This window comes from Pyxicephalus adspersus, chromosome 6 (genome assembly GCF_032062135.1).
Source record: "Pyxicephalus adspersus chromosome 6, UCB_Pads_2.0, whole genome shotgun sequence".
Classification (NCBI taxonomy): Eukaryota; Metazoa; Chordata; class Amphibia; order Anura; family Pyxicephalidae; genus Pyxicephalus; species Pyxicephalus adspersus.
Window position 1 is genome coordinate 46,084,187 of NC_092863.1, and position 27,727 is coordinate 46,111,913.

At 38.1% G+C, this 27,727-nt stretch overlaps 1 protein-coding gene across 2 annotated transcripts; it reads right to left on the reverse strand.

Annotated features, from left to right (window-relative positions):
• DGCR2 (DiGeorge syndrome critical region gene 2) lies at positions 1 to 26,414 on the reverse strand. Of its 2 annotated transcripts, XM_072415620.1 has the most exons (11): positions 26,118 to 26,414; positions 19,329 to 19,361; positions 15,770 to 15,892; positions 12,710 to 12,837; positions 11,360 to 11,577; positions 10,585 to 10,661; positions 10,277 to 10,453; positions 7,599 to 7,802; positions 6,228 to 6,380; positions 5,622 to 5,858; positions 1 to 3,772 (listed from the first exon to the last, which is right to left on the reverse strand). In XM_072415620.1, the coding sequence occupies exons 1-11, from the start codon at positions 26,194 to 26,196 to the stop codon at positions 3,516 to 3,518; spliced, it is 1,686 nt and encodes a 561-aa protein (XP_072271721.1). In that variant the 5' UTR covers positions 26,197 to 26,414; the 3' UTR covers positions 1 to 3,515. The 2 variants fall into 2 exon arrangements, with proteins under 2 accessions (XP_072271721.1, XP_072271722.1); XM_072415621.1 differs by lacking the exon at positions 19,329 to 19,361.
• Between the last annotated feature and the right edge of the window lie 1,313 nt (positions 26,415 to 27,727).

Here is a 27,727-nt window from a genome sequence, read left to right on the forward strand (position 1 = left end):
TCCAAAATACAGTTTTATTTTGGCATCTGAATGAAATGTTTCTCACAGTAACATAAGAAAAAAATCAGCAGATTTAGTGTCAAATTATATTTAACAACCAAAAGTGTAAGTCACAGGGGCTAAAAGATACAGCATCAAATGTCATATCTACATGTTATTTAATTTTTTTACACACTGCCACAGGTAAGATCAGCCATTAAAGACTGCATGGCTAAAAGTAACTTAGAAACAAACCCATTACTTGATCGCTCCTCATCCAACAACAGTTACCAATCACATTTATTACTGCTTTGTACTTAATGAAAACATCATCCATACTTCTGCAGTTTACTAGTCCCCACTAGGTTTTAGTAGAGTATGGAAACAGTGGAATCTCGTTTGCAGTTGGACATGGAAGAAAAACAGTTCAGTTAAAGCAATATTCTGACCATTTAAAACTAATATTAGCAGCTTTCCTGATAACATTTATATTTATCTTTTCTTAGCAAACTTCTTAACTGGCAATTTTTTCAAGGGGGTCACATTTGGAAAATCCAAGAATGTCTGTTACATCAAGATGTTGTTACATCAAGTGACTGAATAAAAACTTTTACCACGTTTTATTCTAGTTCCTAAGTAATCATTAAAGCATCACAAAATCCTTTTAACTAAATGCCTTGCAGTGATAATTTGAGGACAGGGAGTATTTTTTGATAATCAGAAAATACTGCATATTAATTTGATATAGCCTGTTTGCAGAAATTAATAAAATATGTAAATGTTGGATTATGGAATAATGGCTTTATATAATAGCCTTCATGTGGACTTACAACTATGCAAAAGTCAGATTAACTACTGTTCTGACTTTTTAGCTACCATAGCACTCTGGTCTTAGTGTTGGTTTGTTAAAAAAAAAAAAATATGTATACAGTATAAAATAGCAAGCTAAACAATCTAAAGCGGACGAAAAATACCAAACTGCCCTAAAACAGTAGGATAAAGTAGGATCACAATGATGATCCCAAAATAGTATTTCCCATAAGTACTATTGTTTTTAGAAATGAGAACCAGCAAGAAGTGTAAACAGCCATCACAGGGTAAAAATAACCTTTATGGCAAAAAAAAAAAAAAAAAAAACCTGAACCCCAACGGTAAAGGCCTTGAGTTAACTTTAAATTTTTCATTGGGAAGCCTGTGCATTATTGATAAGTCCATCCATTGCTGTTTTTTTTAAATATGCCTAGAGGTGCAGAAATGATACAAGGATGGAGCAATGCAGAAGCTATTTAGCGCTTACTCCCAGAGCCTAGAGTTTACTTCAGACAGTTTAAGGTAAGCTACAATAAACTTTTCATTGGGAAGCCTGCATATTTGTGATAAGCTCAGTGGTTAATGATTCTTTTCAAATATGCCTACAGGTGCAGAAACAAGACAGTAACCTTCCAGACGCTATTTAACCCGAACTAAAGCAAAGCAACATTTTGTTACATGTTTTCTGTGCAACTTATTACTGTCTACCCAACTGGATGCTGTAATGATTAGATTTTAAAGATTGAGAATTCTGGTACAAATATTTATGCATCATCTGATGCTGCAATCTTTAAAGTCCAGATGGCTTATTGTGGCTATTCACGAGTTCCACATAAAAAATAAGTTACCTTCCTCTTTTCTACCCACTAACATTTTTAATACTTTACAACTTTCCTTCAACTCCACTGTCCTTATATTTTCAATGTGTGTCCTGCCCAGGGGTGTATGCACACATGAGAACCTCTGCCTACAATTACTTTAGTGGAAAGCCAGGCTGCCATCCGGTCAAGCTCCAGACAGGTTAACCACTTAAGTTCATCATGATAGCCGTGAAGTGCAAGTAACAATTAGAGGAATAGCGTAGGTTTTAGCCACATGCAAATTCCAAAGTTGAGGTGTCAGAGAATCAAGGTAGTAGGTGCGTAGTACTGGTAGAAGTTGTTCCCTATCCTATAGCAAAAGTCAATACATTGATTTCCTTTATGAATGGAACTGAATTAAAATAGTTCATGCCAAGTTAGCTATTCTCCATTAACACTTTAAAAATAAATTGGTTAAAAAGTGACTACAGCAACTAGAGGACAGTCGACATAATCCAGAGGATCCTTTGTGACAAAAGCCTGAAGGTGCAGCAATTGGCAAACTAAATTATTCCTTTTTGGTTATCCTAAACTCGATGCAAACATATAAAGTTTTACAACAGCAAGTGAATTCATTAAGGTAAATTATTATTTTGCCATATTCATCCCCAATTTTAGAAACAAAAGCTGAAAATGACAATAATATAGCTATTTTTGACTATCCGTAAAAACACATTTCCAATATGTGCTTTTTGGAAGCAGCATAAAATAAAATTTGTTTTCAACAATGCTTGACAAGCATATTCCAATTTAAGTAGGCCTCCAATATTTTTTATTTTTTATAATTTATTTATTTTGAATAATGCTTGATGGGAGAAACCACATTTTAAAACGCAACCTTTTACCAAAACAGACCACATTTTTAATGTTTAGGACTGTAAAACTGAAGTGAAGATAAAAAGTTCTAGAACAATTTCTCCTGTATCCTATTGGCAGTGCTTCCAAATTGACATGCTCTCACCAATCAAGTAGGTCAGTCACAACATCTCATATGTATCTCATGTCATCATGCAGTGATATGGTAAAGATCCATTTTGTTTGGAGACAGCTGGGTATCTACTTAACTAAGGCAAAAGGGACATTAAATGGACACATCTGTCCTATGTTCAAAGCTGGAGTGAAAATTAATTAGTCTTTACTTTTAATGGAAAAAAACAGCTCCTGGTCCCAACTGTAGATATCATCTACTCCTTGGAAGTCTACAAACAGATGCAAGTTTGTCACACATACAAATGGTATATTTTTGCGTGCTCGGGAGGGATTAGGGAAACGTATTCAGTCCTTAACAAATCCATTAATGCCAAAGGCAATGTAACATCTTAGTGTGAACACCAAACAAATCCTAAAATTCATTGTGCACTTCTTTGCATCTTCCAACGTGCTGGAGCTCAATTTACAGCATATTCAAGGGTCCCATGATTGCAATCCTTGCTTGATTATTGCAAGTTTTTCAAGTGTCCAAAAGAAGCAAAATACAATCCCAAAATATGTATAAAAACTCTACAGAAGATACTGTCGTTCTCACGCTCTCTCTCTCTCTCACACACACACACTCTAGGGGGGAATGGAGAAAGTGCAGCACTTGAAATGTAATATTTACATGATAAATCAAATTAAAGACAAGATGTAAATTGCCAATTTATCACATGATCTGCCTGGGGAGCTTTGTGAAATGGCAGAAAATGTTTAGGTAGCAAAAGGTTAAAGGGGAGGCAAAAACATTCTAAAGGTAAAAAAATCTTGTTCTGAAAGCATCCTGAAGTAAATACTAAAAAGTTCCCAGCAGTTCCTTCAGGTATGCACTCCTGCCATCAGCATTGATCATTTGTCATTCCCAGGATCTCATGTGCTTTCTTTCTCCCTCTTTCAAACAACAGTGTTTAGAGAACAGTTACTGGGAGAGGGCCCTGTCTGACCAGAGCTGGAGAAGGCTTCACTTTGCAAAATACTGGGGGCCACAAGGAGTGAACTTCTTCTACCTTCTGCAACTTCTGCTTCTTCCTGTGGCTGCGGTAGTTGCAGACCTGCTGGAGGCAGTGGTTCTTCTGTAGTCTGAGGTGAAGAGGCATTGCTGCTGCTTGCAATTGACAGTTGTCCCGAAACAGACTGACGAGTCACTTGATCTGTTTTTCAAGGTTACAAAAAAAAAAAAAAACAAACATTCACACCACATAATTCATAATTTATAAAAATATAACCAAAACAATTGAAAACAAGATACTTTAGTTCCCCTCAAACACTACCATTTGCTGCAGAAACCTGTTTATTCATGCTCTTCAACTATTTTTTCTAGTCCAATGGTGCCCAACCTTTTTTTCATCTGGGGGCCACTGTTTACATTGGGATAAAACTTGCGGGCCACAATGCAAAGATTAAAGATGTATGTTTAAAACTAGAATCATTTTAATTTAAAATTAAATTGAAAGTTTTCTGATTACTGTAACATACATGCACATTATAAAAGAGATGACAAATCAAGAATTTCTCCAATGGAAACTTCCAGAGAAATGCAATTCATGTATCAGATAGCAAAGAAGGACATGTCCTTACTACATCTTCAGGGTCCTACATCTCCCTGTTGCTGAAAAATTAGGGTTCACAGAAGGTAAGTATCCAAATATGTGTGACTGGGTAGCAAGGTATGATAGGTATAGTTTTTTTTATCCCCCACATATCCTACATTTTATTATACCTACAGCTCCTCTTTCAGGAGAAATTGAGATTCAAACATAAGCAGACTTTTATAGTCCCCCACTTATTCTACATTTCCCTTCCTCTACTGTTAAAGAGAAATTGGGGTTCACAGAAGGTAAGTGGCCAGCAATGTGTGACAGAGTAACACAGTATGACAGGTATAGTTTTTTTGTAATCTTGTGATGGCGCCCTAACAATGAAATTTTAGGGGGAGTTAGCTACAAGAGTCCTGCACTTGCAGTCACATTTCCCTTTTCTTACAGAGTAATTGGGGTTCATGGAGAGTAAGAGGATAGCTATGTGTAACAAGGTAGCAGAATTTGATGGGTATAACATTTTATTAGAGAAGGGTGGGGGGACAAAAGGCATTTCCCACTGACTGCCACATTTCCAACCTCAATGCAGCCTTGAAGTTTTGGGAACTTAAAGGAACAACACAGCAAACAAACAGTTGTCAGTACCCTAATGTCTATTGCCATGAGAGGGGTCCTTAGGGGGTCCACAACATGCAAACTCAATTTGGGGATCCTGGTCTTGAAAAAGACCTCCCTAATTTGAAAATATCCCTGACTGGTTAAATGTTATGCTTATGACCCTGTATCTGCCAACTTGTTATGCGTAAACGGCTTAAATTTGGTTTAGTGGCAGGTCCTAGGGTCCCCTGTGTACCCTGAAAATTTCACATTTTCATAACAATCAGTGAAGAATATATGAGGATTTATACATGGGGATAACGACAGCTGCATGAACACAGACACAGCTTTCATGCTGCTGCTGGGATTGTCTCACAGTACAAGGTGAGCGGGGAGCAGCTCCCTCTGCTGGTAGCACAATCTAGATAGAGATACATAGGAGATGCGAGCGCCCCATCCCCCACAAAACAGCAAGCAGAGAGAGCAAAGAGGAAATGAGAAAGGGCCGGATGTGGCTCGTGGGTCGTAGGTTGGGCACCCTTGTGTTAGTTCAATTAAAAATTGGAGATTGTGGAGTAGGAACGTTTGCTTTAATTTTGGACATGTGGTGTTTTTTTACAGTGCGGTTAGGGGAAGAATAGGATATTGTTCATAGTGCCATGGGATAGTACGGAGATAGTGAAAGTAAAATATTGTCTGCAATTATATTCTTGAACCTGTGGCTCATTAACAATGTTGTTTACCACATATTTAAAATGATTTAGCAACAAAATATCTGGCTCCTGATGTTAAAATGAATGGCATTATGAAAAAAAGTCAACCAAAATCTAAAATTATAATCATAACAAATCTGAAGAATTCTCACCTGTTGTTGAGCACAGTATGATATCTGGACATATTGAAGCTTCATATGGTGGTGGAGGATCATCTGGGTGCTGGATGTCAGAGTATTTGTAGGCTGTGTAAGGGGGAGGAGGTTCATGGAAGTGAAAGGCTCCACCTTCTCCATCATCAGACAGGTGTAGGGGGGTAAGACCTGTACCAAAACCATCAGGTCCATAATCAAAGCCTGGCATTCTGCGACCCAGATTAAAGTGATGCACTGCAACAGAGAAAACAATTAAAAAAAAGGCTCCAATGATAGATGCATTTATAAGGCAGCAGTAAGGACACACACATTTAAGAATATTAGAATAATGTTTGGCTACCATTTTGCCAGTGGCTGAGCAGGATGTCTGTGGAATATCATGCTCTGAGCCTCATAAAAACATCCACACATAAATATCAGATTTTAGTTCATAGTGCCCGGTTACATCCAAAAAATTTGGAAAGAAAGCCAAAAACTAACACAAAAATCAATTTTAAGTCTAACAAAGATATAAAGAATATATAAAGTTCTTATTTTTTAAACAAAAATATAATCAAGTTAGATTCTAAAGAGAAAAAGGAATGCTACAGGAAAACTACTTACAGTTTGCCCCAATTAAAGATTCAATGCGTTCCCTTCGTCTCTGACGCAACCGATGAACCATAAAAAGCAGCAGGGAAAGTATGAGAAAAGACGATATGCAGCTCACAATTAGACGCATACCACTGGCCATTGAATCAAATAGGCTGCTTCCATCTAGAACAGAAAATACAAATATCAGTGCCTGTGCTCAAATGACAACCATCTGATAACCCAACATGATGGTAAACCAATCAAACTGATAATGGTGCACAAGATGTAAATAAACACTTTAAGCGTTATATAATTTTTCAGGTTAAAAAACAAGTCCAGGCTCCATAACCTTGGTGCAGTGCTCTGCATCAGGACACAATGATTAAAGTACCTCATGGAGATGCCCCATAAAGTGTCAGGAGGCGGGAGCATGATGCCCTCAACTTAACAGAATGTGTTCAGTCTTCAAAGTTGTCCGACACTAGATTTGGATTCAACCTGGAAGTATTGATCTAATGTTTTTTACATCTAATACTTAGCACAGATGTGGACTACCTTTTACTTGTACATACCACACAAACAAATCTCTGCGCCTATTGGGAGCTACAATAAAGCACTTTATTCAATTCTTTCTACTGTTCTTTGATAAAGTGACAAGATCATTTTTGTAACGTAGCTTGTCCCACAAAACCCAACAGATAAGTGCATGACCAAAAATCTGACACCTCCCACCAAATTTTTAGGTTTGTAATTGATAAATTTAATGCTGCCTTAAAAAAAAAAAAAAAAAAGACTGTAATGTCTGTATTGTTTGTACTTATACTGAAAAACTCTCAATAAAAATTATCTTTAAAAAAAAAAAAAAAAAAAAAAAAAAAAAAGACATTACACCAATCAAATAACCTCTCAGGAAAACACAGGATGGTACAAATGCACACTTAATATAGAACTTTCCCCTGACCAAACCAGTAAAGCTCTTCTTACATTATAATAGGGTGGCGATCTAGGGATTGTGTCAGGCAGTCCATATAAGACTTATAGTTTCCCATTTTTTAACCAAATAGGCGATACATAAATTAGAAGTATACCTAAATTTAAATCTCTGCAAGTACAATTTTGTGGAGCGGATATGAAGCTTAGTTTAAAATTGGTGTTACCTTTTAACATCTTATACACCTTATAACCTCTATGTTGCAAAACAAACGGACAAAGGAGTTTTATTAAATTTTTTTTTAACAAAATTCATTTAGAATATAAAGCCAATATTTTATAACTCAAGGAAATGATTTACTTGAGATTTGATAAGAACAATGAGGGTTTAGCTGGGTTTACTGGACAGATCTGCTAATTGTAAAGTACTTATCAACCCTGCCCATATTCCATTAAGGTGGTCCCACTTACCTTGGTCAAGACACGTGAAATTGCAGCATACTTTGGGATCCTTGCGATATTGCTGGCATCCCTGTGGTTTTTCACATAAAGCAGCTACACACATTTCAGGTTCTCCATTGTGGCAAGTACAGCTCAAGCATGGATCATCCCCTTTAGGTGTGAAGTAGTATCCCTCATCTACAATATTGTCCTTGATGTCAACACATGTCTGACCTTGCAAAGAAACAGCAGTAATAAAAATCAAAGTTTGTTGCATTGCATGATCTTTTACAAAATCCTGTTAGGTTTTATTTCTGTTTCTAGAAAGATAACATGCTCCACATTAAATATTTTGGAAGCCGAACCAGTATTTAGTGATATAATTGGTGTAATATTCCTTCACCTGGGGTTCTTTACCACCTTTGACCTGTTACATTGTACATTTGTACAACAGAGACACTAAAACTGAGAATAACTTCAGTTACTGCATCTTACACTGTAAATTCCCCTGTAAATGGCTGGCTCTTTATAAATTAAATAAAAAAAAAGTAAGGAAGAGGAACAAAAATCTCCAGTATAACAAAAGGCACTAATATGAGTGTAGATACATTTTCTCTTAGATTGTAAGCTCTTTGAATCAGGGTTCCCTCTTCCTCCTCCTGTGTCACTGTCTGCGTCTGTCTGTCATTTGCAACCCCTATTTAATGTATAGCTTTGTGCAATATGTTGCTATATAAAAATATAATAATAACTTTCCCCATTCCTGTACTTGGGGACTTCCTATATGCAGCTTGTGAGTGGGGGGGGGACAGAGGCTGCCATTGCAAGTATTTTAATTTTAAACTACTACCTAAATTAATGTGCTTAATCCTAATTAGCTATTGGCTCTGATTTAATAAAGCTCTCTAAGCCTGGAGAGGATTCACATTCATTGGTGAACCTAGGCGATGCAGCAAACCTGGAATGGATTTTAGAAGTACAAGTAATTTGCTATTTGTTAGCAAATGTTCTCAATCTTGTATCAGATCCATTCCAGGTTTGCTGGATCACCAAGCTATCCTGACCAGCCTTGGGGAGTTTTAATAAATCAAGCTCATGGTTTGAACTCCAGTCTTGCAAAGTTATACAAGCTTCCCACCCTGAAAATCCTTACTCAAACAAAGTACTAACTTTGCACTATGTACACCAGAGGTAGGCCAGATACGGCCTAGCCAATACTCCAGCACAGCCTAAGGCCCCCCCCCCCTCCCCCCAGTTAATTATTGTTGGATCCGGCCTAATTGAATTGTCCCGTTATCGCAAGTTCCTGCAATATCATCGAGTTCCCGCACAGTAACCCCAAATTCTATGCCTAAGGAGCAGAAGCAACGCGCAGCTACCAGTCTCCGGAAGGTTGATCGCGAACGTCGTGTCTTCAACCCCGAATGTACAGACGAATTATTCTTCCTCCAACGCAGCACCAAAGCCCTGTGTTTAGTGTGCAATGACACTAACAGCACTTTCAAGCGGTCGAATTTCAAGGAGCATTTCGATGCCAAGCACGCGCACACCTACAGAGACCACACCGAGGATGAGCAGAAGACTGAGGCTGCTCGTTTGCAGTCACGGTTAGAAAAAAAACCTTTCCTTGGACACCTTGTTTCTTCTGACCTAGTGTGCCTTCTTGACCTCCTGAAATGGCCTAGTAGTCCAAAAAGTTTTCCGACCCCTGATGTACACCCTCCTACTGTTGACTCCAATCTCCATGACAAGACACCACTTATTTTGACTAGGAAGCAAGGACATAGTTGTGATAGGGGTATGTAAACAAAGCATTTATTTGTTAGCCTTCGACTTGCCAAATGGTGGACCTTCTGGATGAAGCAGGTAAAAAAGCAGTTGCAAATGTTGAGTAGGACAAGTTTGCTAGTACAGTCACAACACAGGGGAGATAACTACCAATTAACTTTTAATACATAGTAGAGTGGTCAGAATAAAAGTCCAGCATAATGAAAAGGGGCAGGTAGAGAGCAAAGTGTGAAAAACTCCTGATAAGGTAGCCAAACATTATAGAATCCTTTTGTACAATCTAATATTTAGATCTACCAACAACAACCTAGTATCGGGTTCTGCATGGTTGGATTAAGATAGATAGGCTTGTTTAGGTCTAATAAAGCCTAAGGAGATTACACAAAAATAACAACCAAACTGTATAGTGAATAGCCAGTTTTAGGGTTGAAGCATGAAACTGGGTCACGTGGTTCTAATTGAATGCACTGCAATATGGTTTATACTACCTACAATAAGGTATCTTTCCAACCACTTGTTTTTAAAATATAGATTATCTGTATTTTTATTTATTGAACTCTCTAACTCAATTTACTACTAGCACATTGTTTAAGGAAAGATGTTTTGCTCATCATCACCATTCTAAATTTTTTTCAAAATCCGCCACAAACCCAGTTAGCACAATGAGGACATTTTAACATTCTTTCTAACGTTGCTACAAGGAATCTTGTTTTGGAATTGTAATATATTTAGGTGCTCCTTTAACCCCCCTAAATGTTTTGCCTAACACTTTGTTACACATACTTAGATTTTGTTAGATCACACATTTTTCGCTACAATGTGTATTTGTTTTTAAGAACCAATGTCAGAAATAAAAACGCACATAATATCCCAATATAGATAGCAGAAAGATATACGTAAAAACATCAAAAGCTACTTACTGCGCTTGCACAAGAAGGAGGACTTTTCATAACAGTTCTCAGCATACCAGCTGTGAAGGCCATGGTGCCGGAGAGATGGCAGATGGAAATACTGCAATTGTGCACACAATATGTTCTCATTTTCAGACATTGCTGTTCCAAAGATGGGAACTGGGGGTAAAAACACTTCAGAAGAACCTGAGAAATGAGATTAGAAAATTAGTAAACACCAATCTAGTTATTTATAATCTGCAAACTGAAAGGACCTTCTGTACCAATGTTTAAAGATGAAACAAATAATGACATTTAAAACACTAGCCTACACTTACCTTTATAAGCAACCTCCCAGTGTCCCTCCACAGAATGGTTTCTGTTTGTTATCACAAACTGGTAACCCACCCACAGCCTTTGGAGGAAAAAAAAAAAAAAAAAAAAAGAACACAAACATTTTCAGAACAAAAGTATATAAAAGTCTATTCTGAAAACAAGATAAGTCTGGACACTGCTACACTACAAAAAACCGGGCTACCTTAATATTTTATGATATCAATCTATAGTAAAAATTGCACAAATGTTAAAGCGTTAAAACTAAAGTGTCACTGTCAGCCCTAGATTGCTTGTATAGAAAACAGACTCTATAAATAATCATTCCAGCATCCTGGAAAAGACCAAATACATATATACAATGAAAAAATCATGAAATATTCATATGCATATTTACAAGACAAAAAAAAAAAAAAAAAAAAAACATAAATTCACACTTCCCCAACAATCGTATATAAAAATGTATACTTGTAGGCAAAGCTGTAAAGTTGAAGCCAGAGTTAGTACATACGTGGCGACTCCAACTCCAGGATAACACTATAATTGCTCTAGACTTTTATGCTCTGCTTGTGGGCAGTGTGGAAATGATCACATCCAGCTCAAACTTAAAAAAAAAGGCTTATGGCTATTGCAGATGGTTGACCGTTTACATCTTCCTACTGTCCCACAGTAGTAAATAAAGCTGCAGCTGTAAAAGGGTTGAAGACTAATATTGTATGTGAACGGATATATGGCAAAGGGGGCCTTTAAATGTTAAGTACACTTTTTTTGGTCTCTCACCTTCTCTGGTCCTTTCTTAAATATGGTCTTTCTTCCATGTCCCACTCCTGAGCCAAGATGAATTTTAACTCTGAATCTGTGGTAAATGTTGCCAGTGAGCCATTCACTTTCTGACACGTCTGAACCGCATCCCAGTAGTTCTCTCCAGAGGAGTACACTTTATAGCAGCTTGCTGTTCCATCATAGTGGTGCCATCCTGATGGGCATTTCCCTAGGAAACATAAAAGAAAAAGGGGGATAACACCCCCACAATGTGAACACCTTGGGAAATGTTGGGGTCAAACAATCTATGCTGTATATAATGGACCTAAAACAATATCCCATTAAACTACAGCTTACTTACAAACACCTTGTTTATCTTTGTTTTTTTCCTGCCCCGGTGTTAGGCTACGTTCACACTTTATCATCACAACTTTCAAGGTCACTAGAACAGTAATTGCACATACTGCAGTCAGATGGAAGACAGTATGTGGGGCCATGAAGCTGACATGGCAGCAACCTATCAGACATCAGCAGTCCGCCGAATGCTTCACAATTGGAAATTCACATGTTTACAAAACAACAGATTGCTTTTAATGTTTGTTGTGGGTAGCACAAACCATACATACTTGTAGGCTGAAAAAATTCTATAGTTACAGGAACAAAATAATTTGCAATATTATTATTACAGAACAGTCCTCATGAAGTAGTATTTTTTGGATTTGCATTTTACAAATAAATGTACATCTGTACAAGCTCCTTTACTGTAGTATACTTGCTTACTTCAGCTTCTTACAATGTGCATTAGAAGCTGCAGCAAGTGAGAAATAGTCTGCCTCATTTCATGAATAATGGCCATCCAGTAATATCTACCATATGCCACCCTAGCCTTACTATCACAGTCCTTGGCCTATGACTTTTAATATTAGCAAAACACACTTCAGCTAAACTTCTTGTGTGTCTGCATATGGGATGGGAATGAGAACCCTATATTTCCTACTACTGGTCTAACCCAATCCCTACTAGAAAAGCCCTTTTAGTCTTCACAGTCAAATGGTTGGTCCACCCTGACAAAAAAACAATGTGTACACAAACAGTACTAGAAGCACAATCTAATAAACAGTAAAAGGTACAACTAGACTATGCAGAACAATGTCAGGATAAAACATTAGTTTCATGAATTGTTTCCAACATATAATAAAACATTACTGTTGTACTTCCTTCTAGTTATCCCTGCCCTGTCTCGACCTTGTTACCCAGAAAATATTTACAGCTGGGAATGAACATATTTGGGATTATGGCAGAGACAGATTATACATTAGTAAAACACACTGGACAAGTGATGTACTGAACAGATATCAAATACAACTTACTACTGAAGCGCACAGGCTGGGCAAAGTTCACCGTATGGAATCGTGGTGTTTCCCCATTTCTAACCCGACCATGCCGTGTCTCCACACCCTCTTTGCCATGAAATATTCTCTGATCTCCAGGCAAACCTAAAAATCAGAAACAAAATTTATAATTTATACATTTTTTTTTTTTTTTTAAATAACGTTTCTGTGATTTTCACAAAATCCCAACAAAACTGGTAAAAAGTCCCACCTACACCTTCTAAGTATGTTTAGCTCAATGTGAAATTGAATGTTCAAACACATTTTTGACATTCCAGCAACTAGGTTTACCTATACGTTAATGCTATTCTTTTGCAGTTTTTGTTTTAGAAGCGGTCAGGGTCAACTATAGCAAAGGTCTTTATTGGTCCTGAGCAACCCCAGCTCCACTAACCATCAAATTATTATCATTGGCTTAGCACTCAACACATTCCTGAGGGTCTCTATGACATGCAAGAACATTTATCTATGTTTTCCCCTGCTAATATACCAAACAGCCTTGCAGCATTAGAACTTCTGACCCCACATGACATAAAAGGTCATCCGGTTGGCAGGCACAGCTGTGAATAGGAGCAGGAAAACAGGTGTTAGTCTGGATTTAGACCACAAGAATGTGTTGTGCTGAGTGATTTTAATGCCACTTGTGCTGAGAAGGGTATGAATACTTCAAGCAGAAGGCTCAGGCTTTTGCCAAGTTATAATTCTCATGCTTTACATAGAGGTAGCATAGGAGCATACCACTGCTGTCTAAAAAGCATTTTCTTTTCACTTCAGATATTTTGTAATTCAACATTTCAATTTTCTTAAATCGTAGCCGACCTGAAAAGTTATCATGATGTAACAAATTAAATAATTCTAAATGTGTGTATGTTGGGCGTCCTTAACTCCTCCAGAAACTACCTGTGCATGAAAACTTTTAGAAAGGAATTAGTTAAAATTCTATGATTCCACATTGTTCTCTTGAAAAATTAGCACCAAGCACACCTTCTTTAACTTGCTGAAAAAGGATTTTGATGGTCCCTTTGCTGCCTTGTACATTTCACAAACAACCTTTTGGATGCTGTTTAACCCTATGCAGGTGTAAGATGGTGATATCTGCTCAGGAGAAATAGCCCCCCATGCATCAGGATTACTGTTCATAAAAAGTAACGGCCTCCTCCTGGTAAGCCTGCCCCTAGTTTTGGTATAAATGTCCCATTACTTTAAATTCAAATGTTTTTTAAAGACTAAAAATGTGTACTAAAAATATACATGTACTGTCAGATTTATAGCTCAACTCCCCAAATCCCTGGAAAGTCACCTAGCTTATCCTAGGATAGTTTTTCCCCCATATTGTGTGTAGTACATAACTAACAAAAATTCTGCATAACGTTAACACCTAGTATATTAGATATTGATTCTGCCTCTATCATTTACAGCCCCATACACTGCACAGATTTCGTTAACATATTCAACATTAAATTTAAAAAGAAAACACTGAATTTACCAAAAATCTATACAAAATTATGTCACTCTTAATCAGTATATGATCAACACATTGATCAAGAATGTCTATTCATTAGAAGACCAGCCTGGGTGCGAGCAATGAGCGAATGCTGTGTTAATTACAGAGGGGAGCACTTCAGGGGAGCTGCAACCAGCAGCCAACAAGAGTTTCTCCTGTTTACTAATAACAAAGTGTTGCCTGTGCTTATAGTAAATATCAGGGAATGCTGTATTTAATGCACATTATGGTAAAAGAAAAGAATAAGAGCAACACTAGTTCTATTCAATTGAATGTCTACTGAAATTGGCAGTGAATACAGGTAAACTATGGGACAGATATAGATCTTTACCTGGCTGTGCTTTTGCTGACTTTAGCTGAGCTTTAATCATTATTGGAAATGTTAGGTCAATACATATTTTGAAAAAATAGAATTTGTTTTAGAAAACTATGGTCTATCCAATGCTTTATTCTGCTGCTTCATCATGCTTCAAAAAATTTTCCAGGACAGAAGCAGCACATATGTTCCAATCACATCCTGTTAGAAACTAAATATAGCATCAGCAAACAAATTGGCAAAGGTCTGCTTTTGCAGGGATATTAGATACCAATGACCTTTGTATCTATAACAAACACAGGACATCACTCCAAAACAGCTTCTAAATTATTTATCCACCTTTCCAAAATGTATTTTATACTGGAGGACAGAGGAGACATCTACAAGCATGGTTTGATTGCGTTTCTTAAAAGTATTTTGATTAAAAAATGTCAGCAGACTTTAGTCAACAAAAGTGTGCATGTTTTCTACCACTACGGTTTTCTGTCACTAGGCATGGACAGCTAAGAAAGAATGCCACAGATTATCATCCATCACTATGAATGTTTAGTCACTGTACAAATTGTGATTTAACCACATCCACTCTTATTTAACTATTAAAAGCCTTCACTTCCCCCTGAATTTCTGCAAATGACATTTCTTTTTTTGTTTGGGGGAAGGGGTAGTGTATAGAGACCACAGTCCTCCTTGTGACTAGGATAGAAGTGGAAGTTTCATAAACAGCCTTCAAACAGAATCCAAGGGCCCTCAAAAGGGACACAGAAAGCCATTTGAAGACAAAAACAAGCCCTTTCACACACAGCCTTGGCAATAAAAATATCCATCACAGTGAAGTGAAGAGACCTGTGTTTAATTTGTATTCCTGCCTCCTCAACTGGAAAGACTTTTCCTTACTTCCAGTCTTGGTAAATGGTGTACGATTGTACATAAAGGAAAGAGGAATCCCCAAATGGCGACACAAACCTGACATCTACCGTTTTCGCGCTGTGCTTAAAAATGTTTGTGTCACTGTTTGAGATTTCTACTTATTTCATGTTTCTGTGACTATAAACCCTAGAACAGGCTATAAGGGAAATTCTTCCTAGGAGGATTAAAGAGCATAACAGCCTTATTCCTTTATTTTTCTGAAACAAATATACAACTTATGTTCAAGGGCAAAACAAAACAGCATTTCAGGTATTTGCTACAAAGTTGTAAATTACGTCCTTTAGACTCACCTGGACAGTTGACTTCATCGCTCTCATCCTCACAGGTTGGCCATCCATCACACTGCCAATTCAAGGGAATGCACTGGATGGCACCGCTGTGGCAGGCAAACTGCACAGGAGTACAGCGCAGCTCTAAGAAAAGAAGAAATACATTTAACCACAAGCACAGTCTGTATGGGAAAAAAATCTACATTATAAAATTGTATAATTATAGAGCATTTTCTGCTCTAGGGTTCACGCGAGCATTATCCCTGTATCTTTACGAGCCCATAGTATAAACATGTAGACATTAGATGGGGATTTATTTCTCAGGGAAAATGTTATTACTAAATAAGTGCTCTTGCTCTGGAAGAGTAGGTGTATTATCAATGAATAAGCAATCTACATTAAAAAATGTCAACAAAAAGTTCTGAAGCACAAATAGGTCTTTTTGCATATGCCTCTATATTTACTAATGTATTTCTTTTGTTTTGATCAGTGGGAAAAATACCCATGAAACCCCATGAAAAGGCTGGGATGTTTTATTACTTTCTGCAGCCCTACCTACATATTTATGGTATATGATGATATAACCACAGCAGTACAGCAGCACTGAAATGATTGGTGTTTGCTGAAACAAATCAAGCAGTTGTGTAACATCTGAGTATGATTTGTATGACATACAGGGTTATTTTTTTTCCTAAAATGTTTTTTTTTATTAAATGAACCTTGCACCTTTTTAAAAGCCCTTTCAACAAGTTTCTGCAGAAGTAGCCAAAATGAGACGTAAACACACTGTAGAAAGTTGTTCTGAGATTTGGGCTACTCAACATTCTCAGGGATCTTGACATAAAAAGCATCTCTATCTCTGGACACACTAGAATTCCCAAATGGAACCTTCCAAATTTATGTTTTTGAAATCAAAACTTTTATTTACTAAGGTGGCATTTCACTGATTTTAGTTAAGGTAATTAAACGGTAAAGTTACAAATAATAACAAAAACAGAGCACACTTTCTCTTTAACATTGAAGTAAGCCTAGCAACACAGCTATAAACGAAAGAATGTTAGCGGTTTTTCAATGCACGCATTACAACATTGTTTATTTCAAGGAAAACCAGATTCCTGCATACAAGCTCGAATTTAGAAAGTGCTTAATTAAGTTCCAACACTAACTAGTGCACAGACATTAACAGATACATCAAATCACATTTTAGAAAAGGCCCGACATCTCTACAGCAATGTACAGGACTTATCTGCCTCAATATAGCTATCTTATGTGAGAAGAAGTACAAATGAATGTAGGAACCGCTACTCGGACACTTGACTAAACCAATATCCAAGACCTTTCCTTTAAGGTTGCTAATGAACCGTGGGAAGAGATGATCAGTCCACTGAACAAATACAAAGCACGGAGGCACCATTATCACAAGGAGAATACATTTTCTAAAGCTGCTTTAGGTTTTTGCTTCATATAATGTCAAAGAAAGGATTTCTTGAAATAAAAAAATAGGAATAGGCTTTCCATAAAATAAGAATTGCAAGTAGCAACAAATTCTGGTAGTAAATTCTGAATATTTAAAATGACACAGAATTATCCAACAACTTCTGCTAACAGAAACCCTACAAGAATTACCAGCTCCACTTGTTTGCCAAAGTTCTCTTTGATTGTCATTATTTTCCGATCACAAAAAAATGTAGTAGGAGAGAGACTCAATGGAAGAAAAAAAGTGTGTAGGTGTGTCAAGAGATAAGAACATAGGGTGAAGAACAACATCTAACAGTGGGAGACAACTTATGTTGAATTAGGGCCCCCTAAATGTGGGCACCTGACAACACCAAAGGTCTGTAGGTAATATTCAGTGAGTAAAAAGATAAAGAATACTGTTAGAGCCTGAAAACGCACCAAGAGATGGTTGGAGGCTACAGACATTTCTCTAAGCAGGATCAATTATAAATCCATCCAGGAAAAGAGGAATGGACAGTGCAGAAACAAAGTGTTAAAGAAACAAGCCAAACCAATAATGCCTAGGAAGAGAAATCACTCAAAAAATTTCCCCCTACTGGTCAGACTAGACTTTAGGATTGTCTTTAGAGGCCATGACAACTGCATGATGGAAGTCAAAAGGCATCAGGGGTCTTAAATATCACAATATTATTTTGATAATACAACCATTACAAATACAGGTATTGCAGTTTTCACATGTTCCAATTTATATGATTAAGAAAACCAAACACTGGGAGATAAAAAAAAAAATCTTGGAAATCCCCACTTCTTGTTTGTGAGATGGTCCAGTTTAGTCTCAGGAGCTGGTCACATTAGCCACATTTCTGCCCCTTTACAACCTATACCATGCAAGTAATGGCAATGTTTGAGTTCTGAAACCTTCCTCAACTTTATAAGTGCTAACGGTTGAGGAAGGCTTTGTTCACACTATAACAGATATAAATCACTATTCATTAAAACTGCAACACCACGCAGCCACCTGTGTTGCTGTCCATTGTGATATTGACCCAGTTCATTACACTGAGTGTAGCAACTCAATACAATGCATCCCATATAGTGAGAACATCAGACATTGCAGTAACAACATTACACAATTCTATTGTTGCTATCTTTTTTTGTACGTCAGCAACTTAATCATGCAGAGTTGTAATGTTTCCTTTAGATCTAATAAAAATGACTTGAATTTTCTGAATTGCTGCAAATGCGTTGTTACAAATTTTAAAAATAGTAAAACATGCAGCATTTACCTAAAGCTACATGCATTTTGAGCAAAACTGTATCCATCAGCAAGCTCCTACAATGAAAAACAAAACATAGCATGCACCTACACATACTTCATTATATATAAAAGGCTTAAACACCTCTGGTAATTACAACCCCTAGCTATCTTCTGCACCTTCTAAAGCACTGAAAACAAGGTCACACACTTGTACCCAGACCCATATGTTGCCTGGAGAACCTACACACTAACTTTGTGATTTAGACATTCCAAGAAGACTGTGCTCCGGTAAAATAGTTAAAAAATGTTTTTTGTAAATAATGTTGGGATGAGTCCAGTTTTCAAAATGAAACTCTGATGACAGAAATAATAGGACTGCAATTGCTGACTTGTGAATAAAAAGTCCAAATATATAAATAGTCTAGGGCTGTCATGCAAGTCACTAATTTTCGAAACAGCATGCAGGACCTGATCAAGATTTCACATGCTGCGTAAATGTTACAGGGCAATCACTCACCAGGCAGCAAAAACAAGAAGGGGGTAACAGCCCACAAAAAAAGTTGGTTTGTTACTAAACCTGTGAATGTCTTACCCCTGATGGTCACATTGCCTATTAAAGCAAAGTAACTTATCTCTTTAAACATAGAAACGTGGATTTGTAAAATCTTAATAAAGAAATTTAAAAAATACACATAGATTGAGGATCAGTGGTTTAAGATTTCCTGTGACTAGTATAATCTACAATTAGTTTTTTGTTCCTCAATCTAGCAGAGGAACCAAACACCAGAGAGTAAAACGTACGTGGGCTGCTCACTGACAAACGGCATTCTATTAATTCATTACCAAAACTATAGGCATGCTCACCTGATTGCAGTCTTGCGAGAGCTATTCGTGGACCTGAAATTTAAAATTTAAAAAAAAAACACTTACCAAACTAGGAAAAATCTAATTAAGCATATCAATGAAGGAAATATACTACATAAAGGGCAACATACAAAAGTAGATTAGTATTTTTCTGATGTGAGTGGGATTATGAATTTTATTTTAGGGGGGTCATTACACATATTAAAGTAACCCTTGCTGTTTCCTCTGGCTTTCCCACCCAATATATGTACCTAGAGGCTGTTGTAAGCTCATTATAATTTATTCTCTGAGGTCACAGACCTCTGGAAATTCCTAGATGCAGAATTTACCTTGAGAAGTCTGTCTTTTTATATATTATCTTCCCTCTCTTCCCAACTAGCTGGATTATTGCTTTTTTTCCTACTAAATGAGATTAACAAAAAAAATAAATAAACAAAGTGATTAGGAGCTTACATTAGCCTTTATGCACAGATACTGTCAAAAAAGTTAAAATAGAACAGCATGGGTCACTTTAATGCTACAATAACAAAGGGATTAAATACTGATACAAACTTCCACTCTACTAAATTAAGACATTTTTGATTTATCAAGCACTTCTCAAATTGTTAGCCAAGTTACAAATTATACTTTTATACTTTTTATTATTATTAAACATTATTTAAAATGTGTATCATTTTTGGTTCACCACAAAGAGTTGCACCTTATTACCCTGTAAGAATGAATGATATGTGCTTGTCTGCAGTGTCCTCCCCAGACCGGGACAGAGTTAAACTCTTTAAATGGGTCACCTGCCTGAAGCTAATAACTTTACATAATTGGCTTTTCCATCTCCTTTCTAAGGTGAGCTAATTTATACAATAGGTCCAAACACTCACAGGTATTTATAGATACCAAAAATTTCTGCAAAATTCTCATCAACATAAGCCAGGAAATGTGTATGCAAATCCCATTCACTTTTGCAGCAAGCAAAAATCAAACAAATGTTCTGATGTGCCATAAGACTCAAGAACACATTGTGCCTAATAAATGGTGTCCTAAAGAAAAGTTGCTCTTTTATTCCTTTAAGTTGCTTGATATTGGTAGAAAGAACATGTTTGGTGAACACTTGACATATAGCAGGGATCACGGAGATCTCATTGCATTAAAACCAAGAGTCTATTAACCTTAAGTGAAACATCAAAATGAACAGCAACAAGACAGCCCTTAACAAGCTCTGGGGGGATAAGGTGACTGGGAACAGCCACTTCAATTCTGCCTGATAAGTGATTGCATTTGGTAGTTTTTGCCATAAACAATAGTGGTTGTGTGTTCAAAGTGCTCCTATTTAATAGAGAAACTACCTTAGGTGACAGTCAGAAAAAAAAAAGAAAAGGAGGAATATATCAGGTGTCGGATACATAACATTTGCACAAGCTTACAAAACAAAAAAGACCAACAGTCTGTGGTAGACTTCATAATTTTTCCTGTTGTCAAATTTCAGCACAAACATAAGGACTTAATAATGGCAATCACAGCTTCTGGATCCAGTGTTTTTTGGGGTGGCATTCTAACAGCCTTTAAAATGTTCTCTCTGTAAATATAACATTTAGGTTACCCACACATGTACTCCATTCAACTCATTACAAATTATCAGACCAAATGCTTTGCAGAGGTCAGGAAGGTCCCATTTGTCTGTCTAAACAAACCCTAAACAATAAATGTATATAAGCTGGTAGGATGATGATGATAAAAAAAAAACAAAAAAAATTTAGCAATGGGATCATATTCCTACAGTAAGCACCATGTAATGCTTACAGTTATATGTGCAAACCTGTTTTCATCCATGCTCCACACACCAAGAGAATTAAACCAAATAAATCGCTCACAAGGTATAAATAAAACAAACCTTCAACTAATGTGTCCAAAGCTCAAGCTTTTATATTGCTAAATACAGTTCTATAACATAGCACAACTATAAAAATCGACCTTGCACTATTTACCATGGCCATTCTGTGAAAAAGGCCCATAAATTGCATTTCTACAACACAAGCCAACAAGCTATGTCAGCTCCAGATCTTGTGCGGTCATTCATTATGCGGTCAAAAAAAAAATGCAGGAGCACCTAATATTTTTTGTGTTAAATGCTCAGTCATTTTAATTCTACCTAAGCCATATTCACCCAGTGTTTTGGTATGGATGGGCCCTTAATATGGAAGTAAACTCTGCTATACTTACCTGTCCCCGTTATGTAAATTCCCCGTAAATTCATTCAGCCCCGCGAACTGCAGGGGACGCCGGGATAGCCTGGTATCCTGGCAATCAACAATTTTGACAGTTCCCAAAAGTGATCAGGCAGGTAAGGTATTGCAGAAGTAACCATTACCTGTGTCACAATACCTCTTTGCTACAAGATGTCTTCTGTCTTCCAAGGTTAACTTAACATGAAAGACTGAGTCCATGCTCAGTCCATGCTCCATGGTGTCCTTCAATCACAGCGTGCTGGTAAAATACTGCCAGTGGGGGCCACAAGGCAAAGAGGTGCACAACTATGTTGGACAAATGTGTGCTTTGGGGTTTCTTTCTCCCACGTGAAGCCAACCACTCCTTTTAAATGGCTGAAAATTATCATTGTTTTACAACCAATGGTAGAGGTATATCCCACAGGTCCAAGCTGTACTTCAGCCTGCTGTATCAGCCCTAACAGGTTACTTTATAACATAATAAATCGAGAAAACTAAAGTGTATGAACAAAACTGCATGTGAAAAAAATAACACAAATGAGAAGTATTTGCAATTAAAGTGACACTATTAGTATTGTTTATTACAATATTATTAATGGATAAAATAAAGAAAAATTAGGAACACTCACCAAGAAATCTGCCTAACATTAAGGGCTCTATATATCCAACAGGAAATCTGACATTCCCTCCAATTGTCCCTCATGGGAATCCTCCAGGTCCATATGTTTTAATGGCAGTAATTGGTTCACACGAGGGAATGTTTAGGGAATGTCAGATTCCCGGGTTTTTTAAATAGAGCTGTAAGAGTAATAGGAAAGAAGACTCAAATGCTTTGACGCAATCCAAATCAAATGTTTGGCCAGAGTTGCAATTTATTTTCTACAAGGGGTACTTAGAAGACTCATGTAGATGTACTGAAAAAATAAATACACAGTATAATAATATCACAAAACACTGCTAAATGTGGCCAATTGACTAACATTAGCAACCATTTGGATGAAGAAAAAAGTAATACTGGATACACAAATGGCAGCAATAGGATGAGCCAAATATCCTGCACATGAACCAGCAATAAAATATGGCACAGGCAGCATGTAAACTTGCCCAGACAATATGACTGCATGGTAAACACCACATTACTAACAAAAGTGTGCAAACTGCAAAGTGCACCAAATTTCCTTTGGCGTTAAGAGATACATTTGGTACAGAAAAATACAAAAAAAAACAATATGCAATAACACAATTGCAAACATATAACTGTCTCCCAATATACCACAACTGATTCTTTATATATTTCTGTACCTGTTTACACTCTACAATACACGTGTTTTATATGATTGTGTGCAAAAGGTATTAGCTAGACCACACACACAAAAATAATGTATGCTCCCTTTTTTTGCATAGTGCATTGCTGTGCAATTCTATATGAATGGTATCACCATGTTTCAGTGCATGTACTGAGAAGAATCACAACAGCCTGGCGGTAATGCACCCCCCCCCCCCCCCCCCCAACTACAGCCCTGCTCAGTCCTACTCAAATTTTAAAGTACCAAAAAAAAATAAACCATTGCCTGGGAAATGGGCACACGTGTTGAACACCTAACCTGTACTCAGGGTTTAGGGATGGCTGAGACAATTACAGAATAGACGGGGCAACAGCAAAAACACTATGCAAGTATCTGTAAATATACAGGTGAAGTAAACATATAGGATGGGAGCTGTTTTGTCTAGTAAAGGATTTGCGATTTTCATTCAGCTAGTCTTGTGATCTGTGCACTCCTACCACACAGCTCAATCAAGGATTTGCCTCCAGCCTGCTGACTGGGTCGTAAAGAACCAGCAGCAAACTTATGTGGTATCAGCTTCCGGAGGTGCTTAAATGTTTACCTTTTATTTACATGGTATATTTCTTTTTCACTACAAATGCTTAATTGCCCCTGAAAGTGGTATACATTTTCTAAACCAGTGTTTCCCAACCAGGATTCCTCCAAAGACTGCAAAGGGTTCCTTGAGCAGTTTGTGCCTCTCAGTTTATGTGACACCAATGATCCATTTGGCTACCTGTAATGGTGACATTCTTCCCATTGGACAGCAATGTAAAGCTGCGTACACACTTCCAATTTTTATCGTTCAAAATGAACGACGATCGATTGGGCAAAAATCGTTCGTAAAAAAAGTAACCAACGACGTCGACGAACGAGGAAAGTCGTTGGAAATGAACGACCGGACCGGCGGATCGTATTGGACAACGATCGTTGACCATCGTTCGTGTGTACAATCGTTCATTGATCGTCCATGGTCTGAGCATGCGTGATGAACGAACGTTCCTGTGGTGCACGTAACTTCCTGTATCGTTCAAACGATCGCATCTATTGTGTGTACAATATCTACGAACGATCATGTCGTTATCTGTATGTACGGGATCTGTGCTATACGATCGTTCGCAGATATCGTGCACGTAGCTTAAGAGGCATTCTTCCTACTGACCACCACACTAATGTACTGTGAGCTGTGGATATAGAAATTACTGCAGGAGACCTGAAGACCTTAAAGTTATTTTAAGAGTTCCCCCATAGTAAAAATTTGAAGTAAGGCTGCTCTGACCTCTTGCTGATGAAGGTGCAAAGCCTGGTCTGCCTGCAAACTAAAAGACAAAAAAAATTCTAACCAGCTGCAAATCAATTTTTATGTTTTAACCTTTAATGAATGCAATTCTATATGAATGTTATCACCATGTTTCAGTGCATGTACTGAGAAGAATCACAACAGAAAGCATTACTTTCATCTGCAGTGGTAATTAAATAACAGGTTTAGTTAAATGTTATAGTTAAATTAAATGTTAAGTTAAATAAATAGTTAAGAATATAAAAATTTAGTTAAGTTACATTTTACAGGTAAAAGTTATAGTGACATGAGTGAGGTTATAATATGTACCTATTTATGACTTCCAGGGCTCTTTATCATTTTATTTATAAAATAGTGAATCTAACATTACCTGGTGGGAATCAATTACTGTCACTAATACACAGGGACCTAGAAGACTCCCACAACAGAATGTTTTAAGCAATGTCTAATTTCCTGTTTTATAAATAGAGCCCCTAGATTTACTATGCACCCGGGTAAATTACTAAAAAAAAAAAAAATTAAATAAAAAGTTGCTGACAGGAATGAATGGCAAGCGCCCGGTGTTACTAGTAATTCAGCTCTTCTCAGTACTCTGTGCTTGGCTTTGAAGGCTACCAACATCCATGTGATATTTTATTGCCTAATAAAATTTATATTCAAAACCCCCTAAGGGAGTATAAAAAAAGCATAAAACACTTCTATCAGCTTATGTTGTTGTAGTCCGTGTCCCACTGGGGAATTTTCCCATTATTTCCTGTCCTGGAGATGCAACAAAAAAAAAAAGGCATAGAAAACCTTACCAAATTATAAAGGGGATTTCAGTTTTACAGGTCCCTGAATATGTGCCCCAATCGTAGAGAAATGGTTTAGACTCACCTACATGACAAGGCAATGTCTGGGATCCCCCGGGGTTACTTTTATTTCCCCCGAATCTGCACTGGTTGGCTGTGCAAATGATGAGGAAGAATCCTGAGAGTTTTCGGATACCGGCCATAGATACATCTTTCAGGACTCCTATTGGCAGGCTATAACTAGCCAGATCCAAGGGCAAGGGGCTTCTTTAAATGGACTTTAAGCTTCATTAACACCCCAAATCACCTGCTGAACCTGCTAGCCTGCCATGGGTGCAGCATATTAATATTGTCTTAGCTCTATATGATTACATACGGAGCAAATCACGTCTGTCATTACCCCGTGTGTAACACAGAAATATCTGTACTTACTGGGCACAGAAGCCGCATTATGTAAGCATACAGGAAGTCATTCCCCACAGATCTGACATTTCTATGCGGCTGTATTATAAATATATTGGGCATGTGATGGGCATCACAAGACTGCAGTCACAACAAAAAAAACAATAAAGATCTAAGTTTTATTTAATAAAGTATTAATGCAGCAACATGGACATAGTGTCTGTGCACAGGGGCCTGGCAGGAATTACATTTCCTAGATATGATCAGATTGGTGCTGCCCCTGGATGTCAGTCTATATTAATAATATTATTATTAGTATTATTAATAATAATAATAAACAGGGTTTATACAGCGCCAATATATTATGCGGCACTGTGCAATAAATAGGGGGTGCAAATGACAGACGAATACATAGAGTGACACAGGAGAATCCTGCCCCGAGGAGCTTACAATCTATATGTAGATGTCTGGGTGATTTGCAATGACACAAATCGGGGAACCTGTAGGGAAAGGTGCACTGCTCTATAGGTGATAATATAAAGGCCATGGAATAAGGAGGGCAAACCTGCAGCAATGGGCAGCCCTGTGTAATACAGACATGTCAGTCCTCCTATGGGCATCCTGTGACAAGGATTAGCACACAATGTCTAGGTGAAGGCCCTGCACTCCTACTCCATACAGCTCTATATACAGCACCCTGCACGCCATCTTAGCAGCCTCCCCTGCAGGCCGCGCCCCCTCAATACACTCACCTGGCCGCAGCGGCTCGGTCAGGGTTAACACCAGCAGAAAGAGGAGGAGGAAGGTGCCGCTGTCCGGTTTGGGCACCATTTATCCTCCGTTCATCCTCCCGCCAGAGCCACGAAAAGCGGACACTCTCCGAGGAAGGGGAGCGTTGCAAGCGCCGGTCTTGGTGCTTTTAGTCTGCAGCGTACGGGGCCCCTACGCTTCCACGCAATCCGCCGTCCCCCCGTCTTGTTCGGTAATAAGAATCCCGCAGCAGCCTCTGGGTCCGGGAACAAGATGGCGGTCTCCGTCCCCTCACAACAAACAGGAGGCGTCGTAGCCAATCAGCGAGCTCCATGGGCGGTGTTTGCCGAGCATCACGTGACGAGACCTGGCCGCAGCCCCTGTACAAATGTCCGGCCTCAGCAACCTTGTCAGTTCTGTGGCGGTCCGGGGGGTGATTGTGTGGTGTGCCTGCTTCTGCTTTCCATCGTTCTATCAGCTTCTAGCGTGCGCTTTTGTCATTGCAAAGGTCGCACATAATGACCTTTATACCAAACCGCAGTGTATAGGGGCGAGTGTACGGCATGCGTTTGTATTTGTATAAACTTGCATGTACAGAGGCTGCCTGTCAGAATGAATTATTATTATATTATTAATAATAAACAGAATTTATATTGCGCCAACATATTACGTAGCGCTGTACATTAAATAGGGGTTGCAAATGACAGATAAATACAGACAGTGGCACAGGACCCTGACCCAAAGAGCTTACAATCCATTCTCTATAGCAGGCTGCACCCTTGGGAGAAGCTCACACACACACCAACCAATCCCCCAGCTGACCACAGACATCTCATAGGTATGGGCGTCATTGGAGCAACTTACAGGGAATTCAGAAGAATCTGCTGCTGACTGTATTATGACTATTAAAGCTCCTATCCAGGCTCTATAATACTACAGGAGAATTCCCCGGACTTCCTGTCAGGAAGTGATGGGAAATCCCCCAAAGCTCAGCTCCACAACACCCCTCTAATCCTAAAATGTTCAGACTGGACATACAAAGCTGGAATCAGCACTTCTCTAAGCATTGCGGCACAGTTAGTAATACACATGAACACGTGTGACTGGGTTCATATAGCAGCCTTTTTATACTAAACTGCTGCACAATGATGTGAGCCAGCCTCAAAGAATGGAAATAATGCACATGAATCCCACTAAGGTTATATTTACACTGAGGGTGAGGTTGTGGTGCCATGAGAAGCTACATGAATTGTCTACCTGCAGCAAGAAAATGAATGGGGGCTGTAGTGAGCGGTTCAGTACCCTGCACCTAGTACACTCATTGGTGTGATACCATGTACATGGCAGCTCCTGGGCACAGCAGCAGATTTGCAAGCAGCTCCAGTCATCACACAAACCTTTAAACAAAAACAAATGCGACTTGTTGCAGTGCAATCTGCTGCAGCCATATGCAAAAACAATGGTCCTGATCTCTCCCATTTGAGGCCACAGTTGAGCTTGCAGCAGAATGGCCTGAGGAACCAGCACTGTGATGGGAGCTGCCAGGTGGCTAGTAAAGTGCTGATACCAACACAGGACCGCTGGCTCCCACTGAACCTGCCCTAATAAGTTA

Bases quoted from the DNA above. Each gene is read 5' to 3' on its own strand.
- DGCR2 (XM_072415620.1), bottom strand. From the start codon at position 26,196: ATGGTGCCCAAACCGGACAGCGGCACCTTCCTCCTCCTCTTTCTGCTG. The intron at 10,662-11,359 runs GTGAGAGACCAA...TTTCCTCCAAAG, and splicing joins TTAAGAAAGGACCAGAGAAG to GCTGTGGGTGGGTTACCAGT. The intron at 3,773-5,621 runs GTGAGAATTCTT...CTTGAAAAACAG, and splicing joins CATACTGTGCTCAACAACAG to ATCAAGTGACTCGTCAGTCT.